The 20,263-nt window shown below is 38.4% G+C and overlaps 1 protein-coding gene across 1 annotated transcript in view; it reads left to right on the plus strand.

Moving 5' to 3' along the window:
* Window positions 1–20,263, plus strand: part of LOC134541380 (melatonin receptor type 1B-A-like) — a 119,744-nt gene that overhangs the window by 78,699 nt on the left and 20,782 nt on the right. The window contains exon 2 of the mRNA XM_063384804.1: window positions 19,609–19,819. Within this exon, the coding sequence (XP_063240874.1) occupies window positions 19,624–19,819 (196 nt within the window). The 5' untranslated portion in view covers window positions 19,609–19,623. The remainder of the gene's footprint in view (window positions 1–19,608; window positions 19,820–20,263) is intronic.

Raw genomic sequence — 20,263 nt, forward strand, 5'->3', positions numbered from 1 at the left:
CCCGAAAAAGTGTCCCGTTACTCTCATTGTACGCTTGCGCCGCACCGACAGAAGTGAAAACCTAAAACTTTGTTTATAAATGTGTAATATAAAATAATTTATGCGTCAAATATACATAAGAAAATGAATCTGATTACTACTATAATTTCAAGTATTTGTTCTTTTATTATTAAAATAAAAATGATTCAATTTTATTCATGAAAATATGCAATAATTTAATCAATGTTTTGTTATGACGTTTTCACGTTAAACTATCTTCCGTAAACCCACTTTACAGACAACCATTTTTTTTTCATTAGTTTTTTTTTGGCGACGTTCCATTATACAGTTTAAAATTTCCTCTGCAAATCGAATGAATCGATAGTCGACATAGCTGTTCCGGCAGCGAATTATAACGGCAAGTGTGCAGAAACCACATGAGATTTCACGTCCAGGAATATAGTTGAAAACTCAGTTCGGGTGTATGCCTATATTTATCACGCTCGGCATTAGTTTGAAGCATCCTACGTTAAATCTCGTGTCCCGAGTTTCATATTATACCTAAGTGTGTTTGAAAAAATGAGAACGCGTGTGAATTTTAACGTCGCCGAGGTTTACGTCAACTGCTTCGTCGGTATAGAAAGTTGAGAATTTTTTTACTTCGCAAGCTCTCGGCCATTTTTGGTGGGCGCGCGCGTCTGGGGGTTTGCGCGCGAAATTTTCCGCTTCTGCGCGTCGGATATGTTCTATTACTTCGTGGTCGTGTTTGACGAGTAGCTGAGTGAAGTAGGATCGCAAACTCATCACAGCGCCATCCACTTCCCCTCCCCCCCCCTCCATTTTATTTTGTAAAAAAGAGCTCAAAGTCATAAAAAAACAGTCGTAACGGTTCAGCGGGTGTGTTTAAAAAAAGAAAAAAAAAGGATTGCAAGGTCGGAGGCGTGACTGAGGTAAGAGCTGAAACAGGCGATAAAAACGGACATTAACCCCCCTCCCCTTCTTTTTTTTACCCCCAGCTTTTTCTCCTTCGTCTCAGCACCTTCCTGTCCGATGCAATGTTAAAGGTGTTTTTTTTTTACGATTGAAAATAAAAAAATAAAAAACTTAAGAAATATGATTTTAACATATACGTGGCCGTGCGCACGGGTTACGTTAACAACGCGAATCACGCCGGAATGCGTTGGAACCAGTTTCTATAGCCTCTGCGCAGGGCGCCGTTTATTAAAACTGTTGACCGATTTGTTCCCTTGCTGGGATTCGGGGATTCGGTTCGGACGTGTTCTGGAATACGGTCCCGCGAGTTAGGTCACTGTTGTGTCCCGACGAGATAGTGTTTTATTCGGGGGACGCACCACAACGCCGAAATACCACAACTCCGAACGTACATTACGCCGAAAACCATAACGCCGAATGCCAAATTGACTACAACGCCGACAGCTAGAAAACTGCTGTGTACCACAACGCCGAATTACCACAACTCCGAACGTACAATAACGCCGAAAACCATAACGCCGAATGCCAAATTGACTACAACGCCGACAGCTAGAAAACTGCTGTGTACCACAACGCCGAATTACCACAACTCCGAACGTACAATAACGCCGAAAACCATAACGCCGAATGCCAAATCGACTACAACGCCGACAGCTAGAAAACTGCTGTGTACCACAACGCCGAATTACCACAACGCCGAAATACATTAACGCCGAAAAATGTCATCGCAGGACTGCCACAAAGGTTAGGTTAGGTAAGGTTACCACACAAATTCATTCAGTTGTTTTTCATTTTGCTCCTGTGCCCCCCCCCCCTTCCCCGCAGCAACATTTTTCGGCGTTACTGTATTTCGGCGTTGTGGTACACAGCAGTTTTCTAGCTGTCGGCGTTGCGGTCAATTTGGCATTCGGCGTTACGGTATTCGGCGTTATTGTACGTTCGGCGTTGTGGTATTTCGGCGTTGTGGTAACGACCCGTTTTATTCGCTGCCTGACCCTGACGTCTTGGATTACCCCTCTCGAAGTCACGATAATCAAAGAGAGTTACGAGAAAGTAAAGAAACGGTCGGATTGGTCAAGAAAGTCGTCAAAAAGTTCCGAAACCAAACATAATTGTTTTCGGAAGTCACGAAGATTTAAATTGCAGCAGATTTTTTTTTACAACCTTTCACATTTTGACGCCTCACTTGTTTGGACCTGTATGTATGCTTAAAGAATGTGGAAATTATTGCTGAAAAATATTTTGGCCTGAAATGTCGGTACGTTACTGCGAATAGTAACATCTGTTTCACATTACATTTACTAAAGTTTAATTTTACTTATTATAAATATAAATAGTCATTACGATAGTAAAAAAATTAAAAACTCAAATAAAAGTTCTTGAAATTTCCTGAAATTTTTTTACAGGATTTTGTAGCTGTTAAGCTTTGTCGTTTCCTAAGATATTTAATTTTTTTTATCTTAAGCTCTTATTGTAATACATATTAGTATATCATTTTTATATTGTAATATAAATTGAAATGACATTTCTATTTCATAATCCTAAATATAGATGTCTTCTGGAATGTAGGCTACACCATGACCCACACATTCAAAAATTAATCGACCAATGTATCGTTAAGGTGTAAATTGTGCACTTGAGTTGACGAACAGACTGAAAGGTTTAAACTTTATGTGTAAGACGGAATGAGGTTTTGAATTTTTAGCGTTTCGCTTATAAAGCTGGAGCCACAATAGCACAATAGCAGCGATGCGACAGTAAAATATCACGTTATTGCGAACATGCGATTAAATATGAAATGTTTCTCACCGTTACGTACTTAACGAACACACGACATCCAACAAAGCTTGCATATTTTAGGTAAGTTTCGAAGAAAGACTACCTACAAAGATAGATAATTTATACTTTTCGACGTGACAACGTCTAATAAATCGATGAACGCCGGCTGCACGCACGAAAAAGGATTTCTCATTGTCCCGTTACGCTCATTGTACGCTTGCGCCGCATCTATCTCTCTTCCACTCGATTGGAACAACCATCGATTTGACTTTTTCGAGGCACATTAAACTTGAAACACTCCCATTCGTTTCCTACTTTTCTTATCATCGTCCTATCCTTAACAGAATAAAACAGATTGTAAGAAGTTAAATAGCAAACATGTATAAAAGTTATAGTTAAAATAATCTCTTTGTTAAAGTAATAAACATATTTGAATTAATGAGTGCAAATAAAAGTAAATTTATCAATTAAATTCTAGATCTCATTTCACTCCTTCTTTGTATCCATACAACATAGTGATAATTCAATAAAAATGATTCAATTTTATTCATAAAACTATGCAATCATTTCATCAATGTTTTGTTATGACGTTGTCACGTTAAACTATCGTCCGTAAACCAACTTTACCGCAACCAATTTGTTATACTTTTACATAATATTCCTCTGGAAACCAGTTGCCAAGCAATCAGAAAGATATTGTAACTTTGTACATCACATGGCTATGTCTATTTTTGCATACATTAAATATACATCTTTTCGAGATAACATTGAGTATTTCTTACGATAATTAGCGCATAATTTTATATTTAAATTGAAGTTTCATTCAAGCATTTTTTTTTTCAAACATTGGAAGGTAATCTAATATTCTGCAGTTGGGCTTTATTTTCTTTTATTATGCTTATTAATGTGCGCAGTTAATACTGGAAAGCTATACAGAGTGAACGGTTTCCAAATATATTTTAACTATTTTAGAGGTACTGGGACTACCACAATATTACTGTGAAAACTTTTTTTGAAGTGGTACAGTCGTTTTCATGTAAATGTACAAATTTAAAAAAAAAATTATGTTCATTCCATTGCAAAAAAAATTGGTTGACTGTAAAGTCGGTTTACGGACGATATTTTAACGTGACAACGTCATAACAAAACATTGATGAAATGATTGCATACTTTTATTAATAAAATTGAATCATTTTTATTTTAATAATAAAAGAATAAATTCTTGAAAAAATACTAGAAAACAATTTTTTAAAATGCAAGAATAATTAACCTTTATTGCCGAAATTATGGTTGTAATAAGCAATGAAAACCACATTAACTTTTCACTTCACTTTATAACCAGTCGACGAAACAGTTCACGTGTAGATGACTTGTAATTAATTTTAAAAACTGGCGTTTAGCTATAAAGTTTAAATTTAATTATGAACAAGTTTTCATATAAATAATATGTCATCAAATAACTATCATCAATTATATGAATCACCATAATTTTCTAGTCAATTCTAACATAACCTATTATTACTGCACTCGCCGACAGCGTAACGGAACAATGTGCGTAACGGGACACTTTTTCGTGCGTGCAGCCGGCGTTCATCGATTTATTATACGTTGTCATGTCAAAAAAAATATATGGGGTACGATAACAGATCTCTGATCTCCGCCCTTTAAGTTTCGTTCGCTAGCAACAGCTGTGACATTGGCCTGTGTGGATGACCTACCTCTTTCCCCCACCCTTCCCCCCTTCACCCGCCCGATCACGCCTTCAACACTCCTTAACCCTGGAAGTGGAGTGGTGTGGCTCGCCTTTGTCGACGGCCGCGGCAGACGGATCGATTGATCGATAGTACGGCGATACCGCGCCGTCACCGCGTCGGAAAGCCTTCAGTTCACAGACGAGAGAGCCACACCCGAAGTTCCCCGAAGTTCATGCTAGGAAACCGTTTACATGATTTCACAGTATCTTTAATGTAGCTATCCTAGCCAAATCAACCGTCCACAATGTTTTAAAAGTATTTATAATGTAGCTAACCTAACCTAACTGACCATTAGTTATCATGAGTTAAAATGAACATTAAAAAAAAACCGAAGATGCACGATCTGACGTTTGGCTCTGTCGTCTGTGAAAAGAGGGCTTCCCTCACCATGTCTCGACAGGTCTCGACTGGTCTCGACTTGTTCCGCCCCCCTCCCTCCCTTCCACCAACCTCGCCAAGCTACCCCTCCTTCCCCTCCCAGAAAGTCCCCCCCCCCTCCCCTAGTCCAACAGGTTGCCATGGATGCGGTTGCTCCACTTTCCGTCCCCCTCCTTATCCATCTAACGCCACAGAGACACCCTCAAGATTGGTTCATAATTAAGACATAAGCAGGCCCCTAGCGCGCGACTGTGCATATGACCTGTGCGAAATCGGTGCAAAATTAAAAATCTTTACTGCCAATTGAAATTTCGCGATGCATCCGACATAATATGTAGGCAGTGTCAGAAAATAAATACCACCACATGATTATCCCACGACATCTGACCAGCAATTTTGAATGAATACAGTTTTCCAACATAGAATTTGATTTGGGTTCTGTGAATTTTTTTTATTATTTGCCATTCTACCCACGACAAATTATTATTAATATTTACATTAATTGCTAATGACCTTTTACAAGAAATAATAGCAATAATTTCATTTTTTAAAGCATTGAATTACATGCACACGAACATTGCAGTATCTCAACAATTACTAGCCACAATACTGTAGAACGTTATAAACAGTTCTCTAGGCCCGCCAAAATGGCATCTCACTCTACTCTCATTGGCTAGACAACTAGACAACGTTCATGAAGTTGAAATTAATAATATTCGTAAAGAGCTGCGTTTACATTCGTCGGTTCCTAACAAAAAAATCAGTTATTTATCTTGTATGCACCAATTTTTTTTGTTAAGAAACCTTCGGGTTTTAGTTCACATAACCAACAAGAACTCCCAGCTGAAAATTCATATTAAAAAAAAAAACTAGATACAATATAGTGTGGCCAATCGACGACTAGATTCCTCGACTGGAAAGTTAGGCGGCACCAACAGTAGATGTGACTGAACATTTTTATTGTTAGGACAAGTGGAGATTTCTCGTCGAATCTAGTGGTAGCGGCTGCGAACCACACACAACTTAGAAACACACAACTTAGAACAGTCATAACTTAGAAACCTCGAAAAAAAATCCACGTAACTTAGAACTGTCATAAGTTATACGATCATAACTTAGAAACACACAACGCAGAATCACGCAACTTAGAAACTTTGTAACTTAGAAAGTCATAACTTATAACTATCGCAACTTAGAATTGTCATAACTTAGAAATATGTTACTTAGAAACACGCAACGCCGAACCACATAACTTATAACTATCATAACTTAGAAACACACAACTTAGAACTGGCATAATTTAGAAGATTCTATCTTGTGTGTTTCTAAGTTATGTGTTTCTAAGTTGTTTGTTTCTAAGTTATGACAGCAACCCGTAGCGGTCACTGTATTATTCTGTACACACGGTTCTTAGGCACATTCTACGACGGATCTAGATCCCCGGAAGACATCGCTATCGCAGAGGTTCCTAAAAGGTGTGTTCTGCGTAACCTTGGGGTTATGTGAATAAGGACGAATGTCATGTAAAGCAGTCACAATTATTTACAAATAACTTTCTTTGAAGGAGTTTGGGTTCCGCTAAAAACAAAAATCGATCATATGGTTCCCTGGCTGAAAAAAAAGGTGCGGTTGTGTTATGGGGCCGTGTGTTGTACGTGAATACGTTTACGTAACAGGTAATATTTTCTATATAAATTACGCCATTTTTTATTTTAAGACCATATAGATTCACTGTAACTATTTTACGCTAATGATTATATATTCAATCGATAGATTTTGACTCAAACGAACGTCGTAGCTTCTCCGAGTCAAAAGTTATACCAAACGTAAATCTCGAAACGCAGCAAAATGACCTCAAAATGGCGGCGCTTCCCCCTCCACCGCGCGCGATACGTCACAGTCCTCACTTAGCGTAGCGAATTCTTTGATCCTTTAGCTATCCAGTGGTGTAATTAAATTTTGGATGGAGGTGATAGATATGTAGCTGCAACACCAAAGTGTATCCCCCGATTTTGTTATCATTCTTTTTTTTAATTGCCTTCCACTATGGAAGTAATTTTAAAGACGTATTCACGTCAAAAAAGAAAAGAAAAGAGAGAATGCTCTGCGCATGCGCGGAATTTGGGCAACAGATGACACAGCGAAATCCTTTCCCTAAAAATAAGGGTTAGGGCATGTCCTGTTGGCATTAGGAATACTGTTAGGGATACAGGCGTAGCATATTCAACACCTAATTTTGAAGTGAAAACTTCCGTAGGAATGTTTGGATAGGGAGTAAATTCGTGTAAGTCGTCATCGACATGGTCACGTGACGTGTTGACGATAACACTGTATCTGTACAAATTTGGTTTTTGTTCAATTTTTATTTTAAATCTTAAGTATACGATTACTGTGCAGTAAAAAGTGAGTATAAAATATATTAATATTCTCATATAGATATATAGTTTGAATAACGCAGAAAACGGAGTCTCTGAAGCAATATAACCTAAAAATTAAGAACATCATTATTTATTTATTTAATACCTACAATTACTATGCAATGCGTATTTTATAGTAATTTAGGAGTTATTTTACTAACGTGATAAAACAAATTTGTTGTGTCATGATATTTTTTTCGTAAAAATTGCGGAAAAAAATCTCTGATTTTTATCAAATAATATTTTTTTTTATGTTACACAATTATATTTTACAAAGTTAGTATTTCTTATTTCAAAATTATATTTTTATTTTCTTAATTCTATTATTAATATTAATAATAGTTACTTCTATTATTATTATTATTAATTCTATAATTTGAATTTTAGGGGGAAAAATGTGTACATTATATTGTTATTCTCTATAAATATATATTTAATATTTTGACGTGGCAACGTCTAATAAATCGATGAACGCCGGCTGCACGCACGAAAAAGTGTCCCGTAACGCAATTGTCCCGTTACGATTATACCCGTTACGCTCATTGTACGCTTGCGCCGCATCTATCTCTCTTCCACTCGATTGGAACAACCATCGATTTGACTTTTTCGACGCACATTAAACTTGAAACACTCCCATTCGTTTCCTACTTTTCCTATCATCGTCCTATCCTTAACAGAATAACACAGATTGGAAGAAGTTAAATAGCAAACATGTATAAAAGTTATAGTTAAAATAATAAACATATTTGAATTAACGAGTGCAAATAAAAGTAAATTTATCAATTAAATTGTAGATTTCATTTTCACTCCTTCTTTTTATCCATACAAAATAGTGATAATTCAATAAATATGATTACATTTTATTCATAAAAAGTATGCAATCATTTCATCAATGTTTTGTTATGACGTTGTCACGTTAAACTATCGTCCGTAAACCGACTTTACAGACAACCAATTTTTTTTTTTTTTTGTGTATCTTTGAAAACCGGTCTGAATCATCGCGAGTATGCCTACAACTCGCTTCCCTGCCGGCCGTGAAGAAGTTTTTCGCTTCGGTCGGGGAAACGAGAGACTACTCGCTCCTCCAACGGGTGGCAGGACTTCTTGTAAGATTGGTTTGCGAGGGGGTTGGTGGGGGGGAGAGAGAAGGGGGGTTGCCTAACAGCCATTAGCGGCGCCTGGAGTCTTCGTCCCCATCGACGGGAATAAACAACCCTCCTGGTCGTGACGACTCCATTAGCGTCGCTCGAAGCGTCGCCTCTTGCGAGAGACTTCTACTTCCTGACTTGAAGCCCGAGTGTCAAGTAACACGGGAAAGAAGAAAAAAAAAATTGGTTGTCTGTAAAGTCGGTTTACGGACGATAGTTTAACGTGACAACGTCGCATAACAAAACATTGATGAAATGATTGAATACTTTTATGTATAAAATTGAATCATTTTTATTGAATTATCACCATTTGTATGGATACAAAGAAGGAGTGAAATTAAATCTACTATTTAATCGATAAATTTACTTTTATTTGCACTCATTAATTCAAATATGTTTATTACTCTAACGAAGAGATTATTATAACTATAACTTTTATACATGTTTGCTATTTAACTTCTTCCAATCTGTGTTATCCTGTTAAGGATAGGACGATGATAGGAAAAGTAGGAAACGAATGGGAGTGTTTCAAGATTAATGTGCCTCGAAAAAATTAAATCGATGGTTGTTCCAATCGAGTGGAAGAGAGATAGATGCGGCGCAAGCGTACAATGAGCGTAACGGGACACATAGTAACGGGACAATGTGCGTAACGGGACACATCGTAACGGAACAATGTGCGCAACGGAACACTTTTTCGTGCGTGCAGCCAGCGTTCATCGATTTATTAGACGTCACGTCAAAAAAATGGTTGTTTGTAAAGTCGGTTTACGGACGATAGTTTAACGTGACAACGTCATAACAAAACATTAATGAAATTATTGCATACTTTATGAATAAAATTGAATCATTTTTATTTTAATAATAAAACGATAAATACTTGAAATTATACTAGTAATCAGATTTTTTAAAATGCATGAATAATTAACCTTTTATTGCCGAAATTGTTGTTGTAATAAGCAACGAAAACCACATCAACTTTTCACTTCACTTTATAGACAGTCTAGTGGAAGAGATAGATGCGGCGCAAGCGTGCAATGAGCGTAACGGGACACAGCGTAACGGAACAATGTGCGTAACGGGACACTTTTTCGTGCGTGTAGCCTGGCGTTCATCGATGTATTAGACGTTGTCACGTCAAAAAAGAAATTCTTGCATGGGAGTTCATACGCCACAGAAGTGAAACTTCTTACTTATAAATTATTATAATATCTTGTGAGTACATGTATCTTGAACGTGAATTTAATAGTGAATATCCTTTGTGTTAAGTTTTTATTTTTTTATTTTAGTAGTAGTATTTTCAAACTGTTGTGTATCATTGTTTGGAAATTCACGTCTACACTTCACATCTAATATGTTCGTTTTTTATTATTTTTTAACATGTTTATGTTTTTTGTATTTGTTTTATATTTATATACCGCCAGCCTTTTTTGGACTGAGTCTTTTGGCCGGTGCTTAATAAATGTTCACATATATAATTAAATTAGGCATAGGGAACATCTTTGGCTGATGTCGCAGATTAAAAAAAATACATGCAAGTATGTGAGCTCTAAATTATGCGGTTGTGCAAGTGTACAAGTATGCTGCTTCATTTCTACCTCTCCCCTGCCGTCTTTTCCTCTACCGGTTTCCCCCACCACGTACCTTACTATTCCCCTCATGTGATCGGAATTTTCGTAACGCTCGAAAATTGTAGCCTCCTTGGCAAAGAAGTTTCACTAAAAAAAATTGTACTTTTGCAGAAAAAAAAAGTTCCTTTGGGTACAATTTGCCAAGGAATATTTTTTTAATACTACAAGGAAAATATTGCAAAGCTGTGCAACATATTTCTATAGTTACTAGCTGAAGTTACTAGCTGAAGTCACTAGCTGAAGTCACTAGCTGAAGTCACTAGCTGAAGTCACTAGCTGAAGTCACTAGCTGAAGTCACTAGCTGAAGTCACTAGCTGAAGTCACTAGCTGAAGTCACTAGCTGAAGTCACTAGCTGAAGTCACTAGCTGAAGTCACTAGCTGAAGTCACTAGCTGAAGTCACTAGCTGAAGTCACTAGCTGAAGTCACTAGCTGAAGTCACTAGCTGAAGTCACTAGCTGAAGTCACTAGCTGAAGTCACTAGCTGAAGTCACTAGCTGAAGTCACTAGCTGAAGTCACTAGCTGAAGTCACTAGCTGAAGTCACTAGCTGAAGTCACTAGCTGAAGTCACTAGCTGAAGTCACTAGCTGAAGTTACTAGCTGAAGTTACTAGCTGAAGTTACTAGCTGAAGTTACTATCTGAAGTACCCGGTGCTTCCCGGACTTTACGCATCATTAGACATTTGAAAGACGGGAAATTGTTAATCTTTAAGGCCCCCGCTATCCCCTTGGGAGTTGTGATTTGTCTGTAACTAAAGGCATACTATTTCTACAAAAATATTTTGATTCTCATTTGTGATAAATTAGCAAAAACGCTTATGCGACTAACTTTTATTTATAAACAGAATCATGAAAACCAATTTCCATGTTCCAAACATCAAAAATGACAAAACTTACATAGAAACTTTCAAAAATCTTTCTTAGTGTCTAACTTAGTTATATGAGGAACTAATGTGCAAAATTCCTTGCTTATAAACGTTGTCTGTCAGTCATAGTTAAGAGTTTTATTAAGTAGATTTTTGCATGTATGAAATACTTTTTTTTGGGAACAATACTGGATATTTTCTTGTCGCGCTTACGAAAATTGGCACATAATTTTAAACGTTGGTTGAAGTTTTATACAAACAAAAGTTTTTTAAAACAATTAAAAAGATAATCGAATATTCCACAATAGGAAATTGTTTTGTTTTATTATGGTTATTATGTTCGCGGTTAATAATGGAAAGCTATTCAGAGAATGGTTTACAAATACGTTTTAACTAGAGGAGGTACTATGGAAACACAAAGCAAAAATGCCCGGGCAAAACGTCGCAGTATGACTATAAAAATATTTTTGTAGTGATATACAGTTGCTTCATGTAAATGTACAAATTTACAAATATTTGTAATTTTACATGGGTATTTTTGTTACAATTACAAAAAAATAACTTGATATGGTAGGATAGTTTCTTAAACCATTTTACTTTTATAGTTTCATGATTTTTCTCACGACTTAAATTAAATTCATGTTATAGGCTTAGTCAATTGTCTATAAAAAATTTAAGTCCCTACATTGGATTTTAGAAACTTATAGGTAATTTTATATTTCAAAATCTGTATGAATAAATAGAATGTAATCGTGTAAAATACAACATTCAATCAAATGTTTGTATAAGTCTTTTGTAGCAGAGATATTTATTTTTGGTACATCACTTGTAAATCGGTGAAGATTATGTTTTCATCTAAAAGCATACAAACATGAAGTTTCCAGGGTTTTTGTGAAAACTTAATTTATTTAGTTGTAAAAGATATTCTAAGGGTTTTTTTACGACAAAGTACACACACAAACGGTTAATGTAAATTTGTATAATAAAAACAGTTTGCGTGCTATCAATTTATGCAAAGATTGAAATATAATTTGGCCTTTAAAGTTCTCAAAACCATTAAATAACTTTTATTTGCAGTGGAAAAAAAATACAAGCTACGCACTATAGTTATATTATTGGTCTACAGCCTTGCGCTTAGAGGCGATACCACACTGGAAGCACCAGCAAGAGTCGCATTTATCGTCCCGCCTCACCAACACAGTTTTTCAGTTTCCATAAATTATTTAATTTTCGGAAGTAGATTAAAAATGGCGTAGTAAGTCAATAAAAACCATAACATCATTAGACAATAAACACGCACATACACACTGCTGCAATGCCATAGACGCTTCCATTGTCTCTTCCTGCAGAACATGTCATGAATAAAAATACAAGGGATACCATAGCACACAGGATAAAAATACACGATAAAATATACATGATGGAATGGGGAAAATCAGACTAAAAAAATTCCACAACCGACACAGATACACCTCTGACTAGGCGGGCCCCACAATGAGTGATTAGGTTTGGTTTGTATGTCACAAATACTCTTAATTTTTTGAGAATGGTTGGTTGGGTTAGGTTAGCTATATTTTAAATAGTTAATTCGTAACAAACCTTTCAAATGATTTTAAATTTGGCCCCCTTTTTTTTTAAGTAGATAACATAAACTAGCCAAACGTACACACTAATTTCATTTTCATTTCTGGGAAATGAGGCTTTTCCTTTAGAATTACGGTCGACATTTTTTCATGTGTAACATCTTAGCTCTCGGTATACGGCATTTGGTGGGAGTAATTTCCGTGAATGGAACGGAAGTCGCATGGAACGGAAATGTGTAACCACGGTGCTGCCATCTGTGGCGGATAACGCGAACCAAAGTTCGCAAAGCCAAAGGAATACTTCATAGTATTAACTCTTAAATGAAATTTAACAAGACGGGCAGTATTTTAAAAAAAATTCCTGGTCGAAAATTAGGTCCAAACCCGGGGTTTAGTATTTTTTTTAAGTCTTTTTCGCTTTTACCGGAGCCGTTTCATTATACTGTTTAAAATTTCGTTCTTCAAATCGAATGATTCGATGGTCAACGTGGCTGCTCCGGCAACGAATTCTAGCGGCGGGTGCGGAAACTTTGTGTGATTCGCGTCCAGAAATGCAGTTGAGACACACAATTGGCGGATATTTATCACGCTCGGCATTATTTTAAAAGGATTCTACGTTAAACTACGTGTCTGAGTTTCGTATTACAAGTGTGTTTGAAACACGAGAACACGTGAATTTGCTTGTTACCGAACTGAAAGACTCGCTTACTTTTTTTTTTTTTTTCCAACACACAAAATATTATTTACAACCGCTTATATATTTGGTCGTGAGGATTTATTGCGTTGCGTTCTGAATGAACGAGCTGGTAGCCAAAACAGAAAATAAATCTCAAGTCACTTCGAATCACTCTCAACAAGCTCATGTTTTGTTACGTCATGTTTTGTTTTTGTTTCAGTTGTGTGTTTATTGCACCTGAAAGTCCCATCTTGCGTTGTTTTGTGCGCGGCAATTGTTTCGCTCGCAAGAGAGTCAGCAGTAAATTTAACCCACCCCCCCCGGCCGCTCAGTTGGAAGGTGTTAAAATAAGCTCTGTTTCGGAAGCGGTTCGCGTGTTTTATTTATCACGATGCCTTTGCAAGCACTCAGCGAACTCAAATCGCACGTACTTTTTTACATTCGCAGCAGGTTTTAGTTACCACTTTCCATGATTAAAATGTGTACGTAAATCTATAGCTGCCCCGTTATCTTGAATTCGTTTGGCGTGCGTTTAACTCCTAATCAGTGCCAGATAGTATTAAACGTATTTTTACAACCAAGGCTTTATAAACGAACTATAGTGTGTCCCACGCTTAGTTTTCAGTACAGAGTAAAGGGGAATAACTGTTGCCAGGTTGATACTACCCGGCTTGAAAACATTAAACAAATTTCTATTTTGTACACCATCTTTAAAATTAACAAGGTTTGGTACTTATATTATTTTTTTTATCTTTCTTAGGCCGTAAAATAGTATATATTTACAGTATTATTACAGTTTTAGAAATCCAGTGTTAAACACTTAAGTTATTATTTCACAGCAGAAACAATTTTTATGATTGTCAGTCATTGTTAATAACAAGGCATGTCATAAAATCACGTGCTTTGCTCAAAAGATAAAAATTATATACATTAAATGATGTAAAAAAATGTTGACAAAAGCAGTTGAATGCAAGATGGCATCTTTCAAATAGGTTGACTTGGAAATAAAAAAAATAATATCAGATATATATACATATATATACATATATAATTGTATGTTGGAATGTATGACGTTTATAAACTCCGAAACCGTTTGACCGATAGCCATTAAAATTGTCACATTGAAGTGTTTATCGTGGAGAAGGTTTTCATGCTGTCCATTTCTTTTTTGTAACTTGCCGCTAGATGGCACTGCAGCGCATCAACTTCTAAACCGTTCAACCGATCACCATGGGTGAACAGAAAATCATAGGTCATAGACACACAAACAGTAGTTGTGTGTCATTTCTCTATGTCCACCACACTGTCATATTTTGCTTTAACTCGCGGACAATACATCACCCTGTGTTCAGCCCGGGCAACGCCGGGTACTGCAGCTGGTTACGTTACAAAGTTGTGTTTAAAACTGTTGTGTTCTATGGCGTATATCTGGCAACAGCGCAACAAGGACAGCGCTAAAGACAGAAATCGTGCATTGGAAAGAGAGAGAGTGAATGCCCATTAAAATGCAAAGTGCAGACTAATGATGACACGCTATATATAGCTGTGTTACCCGGCTTCACACGGATCGCATCCGACTCATCGATATTCCTTCGGATGGCTTTCAAATTCAAAGTACAGTATGCCCACAAAAGAATGTTCCATTTATAAATTTTAATAGTATCAACTGTAAGAGTTTTAGTGTGTTGATTCAACGTCACAATCAAAGAGTAACTTAAAACAGTTTTATATAAGCACATGCGTGAGTACTACTTTGTTGTTTTCTCGCTTGCAGCGCCACCTACGCAAAATGGCGAAACCTGGGCGTAATTAGTAGAGGGTGAACCTGCAAATTTTACTTGGCAACAGGATGGAGCCTCTCCCAAATGGAATCTCTTTGCACGAGAGTGGTTGAACGACTAAGTCCCTGACCGTTGGATTAGTCGTAATGATCGAGACGATAGAGCTCTTTTACTCTGGCCTCAACATTCACATAAACATAACGCTATGTTTTTTTTAGATCGTGTCTACGTTCCTCGTCTACTTAATGATTTTCCAGAGTTGAGACACAGGATTGAAGAGGCATAGCTTCCATTACTCCGGACTTGTGAACCAAAGTGTAGGAAGAATTTGACTTCAGGTTATGTGTGCCTTATAACTAAAGGTGCACATGTTACATTTGTAAGAGAAACTAGGTTAGTTTACCTTCAATGTGATAAACGATTTGGTTGTAAATGGCCTAAATTAAAATGTCATAACATACCATTGAGACTGGGACATTCTTTGATGGACATTCTGTTTATATCGTTATTCTTTGGGTTGTCCTATGGGACGCTGTTATTGAGCAGAAGGATTTTTCACGCACGGAGATGGCAAACCTGCCTCGTGGCCGTGCGGTTAGCATCGCTGACTACCAATCCTACAGTTACCAGCGATGAGAGCCACACCCGAACAGTTCCAAAGTTCTCCGAAGTTTTCCGAACGCTCGTGAAAAAACCATTACGTTCCAAGGATGTATATACTTTACGGTCATGGAGTATTATAAATAATGCTGAATTAACCTAACCAACCATTCGTTTTAGTTACGATTATTTAGCCTAACCTACCCTCCCGAAAAACAGTATATATAAATAATTATTATTTATTAGACTGACCGAACCTAACATAACCTAACCTTTTACTTCGGTAAACCTCGGAAATGTTCGGGTTGTCGTTGTGGTTTTCATCCCTGTGAACTGACGTTATCCCACGGGGAACTGGAAAACACAGCGGACGTTGCCGTGGAGGTAAATTACACTGTGTAAACATTTAACCACCAATACTTACAGTTCGGTCGTTTTTCTCCGGTTTCACTTTAATAATATATTATCTATCCTGATGGCAGTTCACGTTTACCTTAAACGCCTGCCGGTAGTGTGGGACGCAACTTGCATTACAGATTTGTTCAGCGGGAGAGCATGTACGGACAAGCCGCAGGGGGCCCGCGCGAAACAAAAATAAATGTCGTTTTACGATTGGGGGAAACTTTTTATCTCTGTTCGTTTCCGTCGACTTTTACTGTCCGGTTTTCTATTGCGTTCTGTTTTATCTCTCCCACCTCCGTGCTAGTATCCACATGTGAAGCGCAGCAGAATTTGACCGCGGGTGAAATAAACCCACCTTTTACGTCTTTTACTGCGATAAACCAGCAAACTAAAAAAAAAAAAAAAAACCTTCCTAATCATAACTTAGCGACTTTTATATTTCTCCTGAAATGGCTTGGTAATCTTTTACAATTAATTAGCATACATGTTTATTCATATTTCCCCCCGCGATTAATTTCAGACAGTCATATTTTCGTGTTCTTTGTAAGCCACGTCTGAAGATATACTTAATATTTATTTACCTTCGCATAATAAAGAGAAAAAATTTAATTAATAATTGTTTTGACGTGACAACGTCTAATAAATAGATGAACGCCGGCTGCACGCACGAAAGTGTCCCGTTACGCACATTGTTCCGTTACGCTGTCTCCCGTTACGCTCATTGTTCCGTTACGCTGTGTCCCGTTACGCTAATTGTTCCGTTACGCTGTGTTCCGTTACGCTGTCGGCGAGTGCGGTAATACTATGTTATGTTACAATTGACTAAAAAATTATGGGATTTCATATAATTGATGATAGATATTTGATTACATCTTATTTATATGAAAACTTGTTCATAATTATATTTAAACTTTATAGCTAAACGCCAGTTTTTAAAATTAATTACAAGTCATCTACACGTAAACTGTTTCGTCGAATGTTTATAAAGTGAAGTGAAAAGTTAATGTGGTTTTCATTGCTTATTACAACAACAATTTCGGCAATAAAGGTTAATTATTCTTGCATTTTAAAAATCTGATTACTAGTATAATTTAAAGTATTTATACTTTTATTATTAAAATTAAAATGATTCAATTTTATTCATAAAAGTATGCAATTATTTCATCAATGTTTTGTCGTCACGTTAAACTATCGTCCGTAAACCGACTTTACAGACAACCAATTTTTTTATTTAAGAATAATTTTTAGTCGTGAAATATCTGGCATATATTATTCACTTAAAAAATGACCACTAGTACTTCCGTTGGAGTGGCGTCGCCGCTGATACACTCTCCTCCTCTGCTGGTTTCCCCACCACGCACCTGACTATTCCCCCCCTCATTGGATCAGAATTATCTTAACGCTAGAAAATCGTAGCCCCCATCAGCAAAGAAGTTTCTCTTCAAAATTAAAAAAAAATTAAATAATTTAATTAAAAATATCAGCTTGTGGGTCTGAATATGTTTTTACTAGTTCTTTAAGTCATTCTTCGATGTTAATTATTATGTAGCATTTTATTAATAAGATTCTTTTTTGACGTGACGTCTTATAAATCTATGAACGCCGGCTGCACGCACGAAAAATCGTCACGTTCCGCCTGAGCCGAGCGTGCTAGAACCGGGCCAACCACCGTGCGAGAAAATCTTCTATAATATCAAACTGGTTTAAGGCGTTTTTTTTTAACTAATTGTGGCGTGATTACTATATTTAAACATAAATATTTAAATTTAAATTTGCAAAAAAACCATTAAAAATAATATTTGAAAATTAAAAAAAAGTACGCAATTTTTTTCATCAATGTTTTCTTATGACGTTATCACGTAAAATTATCGTTCGTAAACCGACTTTGTAGACAAACACCCCCCCCCCCTCCCCCCTGTTTTTTTGTTATTGGTATTTAATTTGTTTGTACTTTTAATATTATTTATTTTATTGAATATGTAATGGCTAGAGACCTGCAAAATTCGCGGATTCATTTCGTGTTATGCTAAAATTCAAATAATTATACCTTAGCGCTGCTTCTGCAATTGGTTCACTGTTAATCTGGAGTAATGAGGGCTAATTAGAGACCCTCGCTCAAAGAAGTGTCGAATCACAGACACTCGGTCCAGACGACTCACAAGTCAGCAAGCCGACGAACAGGTGGCATTTGCCCCGAGTGTGTAGAGGAATTTGGAGTCCATGCTGGAGGTTATTGAACCCGCGAAATTTGCAGGTCTCCAGTGATGGATCTTGATTTGGGCTGGGCCTGGTGTCGCGAGAGAGAGATAGAGAGAGATATAGAGAAAGATGAGAGAGAGGGAGAGAGAGTGAGAGAGAGAGGAGGGAGAAAGTGGAGAGAGGGAGAGAGAGAGGGAGAGGAGGGAGAAAGAGGAGAGAGATAGAGGGAGAGAGAGAGGGAGAGAGTGAGAGAGAGGAGAGAGAAGGGAGAAAGAGGAGAGAGAGGGAGAGGGAGTGGAGGGAGAAAGGAGGGAGAAAAGGAGAGAGAGGGAGAGAGAGAGAGAGAGAGGGAGAGAGAGAGAGAGGAGGGAGAGAGAGAGGGAGAGGAGGGAGAAAGAGGAGAGAGATAGAGGGAGAGAGAGAGGGAGAGAGTGAGAGAGAGAGGGAGAGAGAGTGAAAGAGAGAGAGAGGGGTAGAGAGTGAGAGAGAGAGAGAGGAGGGAGAAAGAGGAGAGAGAGTGAGAGAGAGAGGAGGGAGAGAGGGAGAGAGAGTGAAAGAGAGAGAGAGGGAGAGAGAGTGAAAGAGAGAGAGGGAGAGAGAGAGGAGGGAGAAAGTGGAGAGAGGGAGAGAGAGAGGGAGAAAGAGGAGAGAGATAGAGGGAGAGAGAGAGGGAGAGAGAGGGAGAGAGAGTGAAAGAGAGAGAGGGAGAGAGAGTGAAAGAGAGAGAGGGAGAGAGAGTGAAAGAGAGAGAGGGAGAGAGAGTGAAAGAGAGAGAGGGAGAGAGAGTGAAAGAGAGAGAGGGAGAGAGAGTGAAAGAGAGAGAGGGAGAGAGAGTGAAAGAGAGAGAGGGAGAGAGAGTGAAAGAGAGAGAGGGAGAGAGAGTGAAAGAGAGAGAGAGGGAGAGAGAGTGAAAGAGAGAGAGGGAGAGAGAGAGTGAAAGAGAGAGAGGGAGAGAGAGAGGAGGTAGAAAGAGGAGAGAGGGAGAGAGAGTGAAAGAGAGAGAGGGAGAGAGAGAGGAGGTAGAAAGAGGAGAGAGGGAGAGAGAGTGAAAGAGAGAGAGGGAGAGAGAGTGAAAGAGAGAGAGGGAGAGAGAGTGAAAGAGAGAGAGGGAGAGAGAGTGAAAGAGAGAGAGAGGGAGAGAGAGTGAAAGAGAGAGAGGGAGAGAGAGAGGAGGTAGAAAGAGGAGAGAGGGAGAGAGAGTGAAAGAGAGAGAGGGAGAGAGAGAGGAGGTAGAAAGAGGAGAGAGGGAGAGAGAGAGAGGAGGGAGAGAGGGAGAGAGAGTGAGAGAGAGAGGAGGGAGAAAGAGGAGAGAGAGGAGGGAGAAAGAGGAGAGAGGGAGAGAGAGAGATGGAGAGAAAGAGAGGAGAGAGAGAGAGAGAGAAAGAGAGAGAAAGAGGGGGTGCACTGCACTCTGCCCGCAGGGACCGCCGCCCGGGATGTCCGCCAACACCAGTCTGTTCGCCTCGGTGGCCCTGGAGCCGCACTCGGTCTCCCCCATGCCGTTCGGCTCGTCGGACGGCTGGAGCCGCCTGGCGCGCCTGCTGCTGCTGGCCAGCCTGGCCGTGGTGGGCAGCGTGGGCAACGTCTTCATGATCAGCTCCGTCATGATCGAGGACCACCTCAAGAAGCGAGGTGGGTACGATCCCTCAGAGTCGCGACCACGAAGAGGCACGTCTCCCATAGACTGCTGATGACGTAGACTCAACACCACGGCCCCCACTGAGTTATCCCTCAGAGTCGCGACCACGTAGAGGCGCGCTGTCCATAGACTGCTGATGACGTAGACCAACACCATGGCCCCCATTGAGTAATACCTCAGAGTCGCGACCACGTAGAGGCGCGCGCTGTCCATAGACTACTGATGATGTAGACCAACCCCACGGGCCTCCACAAGGGCAACTGAGAATGAATTGGCCACGAATCTTGACTTTTCCGATGTAATTGGTGATTTTAGGCCGAAGAAAGCTCGAAAAAACTTTTATTAAGTTAAGTAGTCTTAATTTGTATCCAGGGTCTATGATTTACATAGATCCTAATTTTTATTTTTCTTTAACTATTTTTATTTTTATCTCAGTT

This window comes from Bacillus rossius, chromosome 18 (genome assembly GCF_032445375.1).
Source record: "Bacillus rossius redtenbacheri isolate Brsri chromosome 18, Brsri_v3, whole genome shotgun sequence".
Classification (NCBI taxonomy): Eukaryota; Metazoa; Arthropoda; class Insecta; order Phasmatodea; family Bacillidae; genus Bacillus; species Bacillus rossius.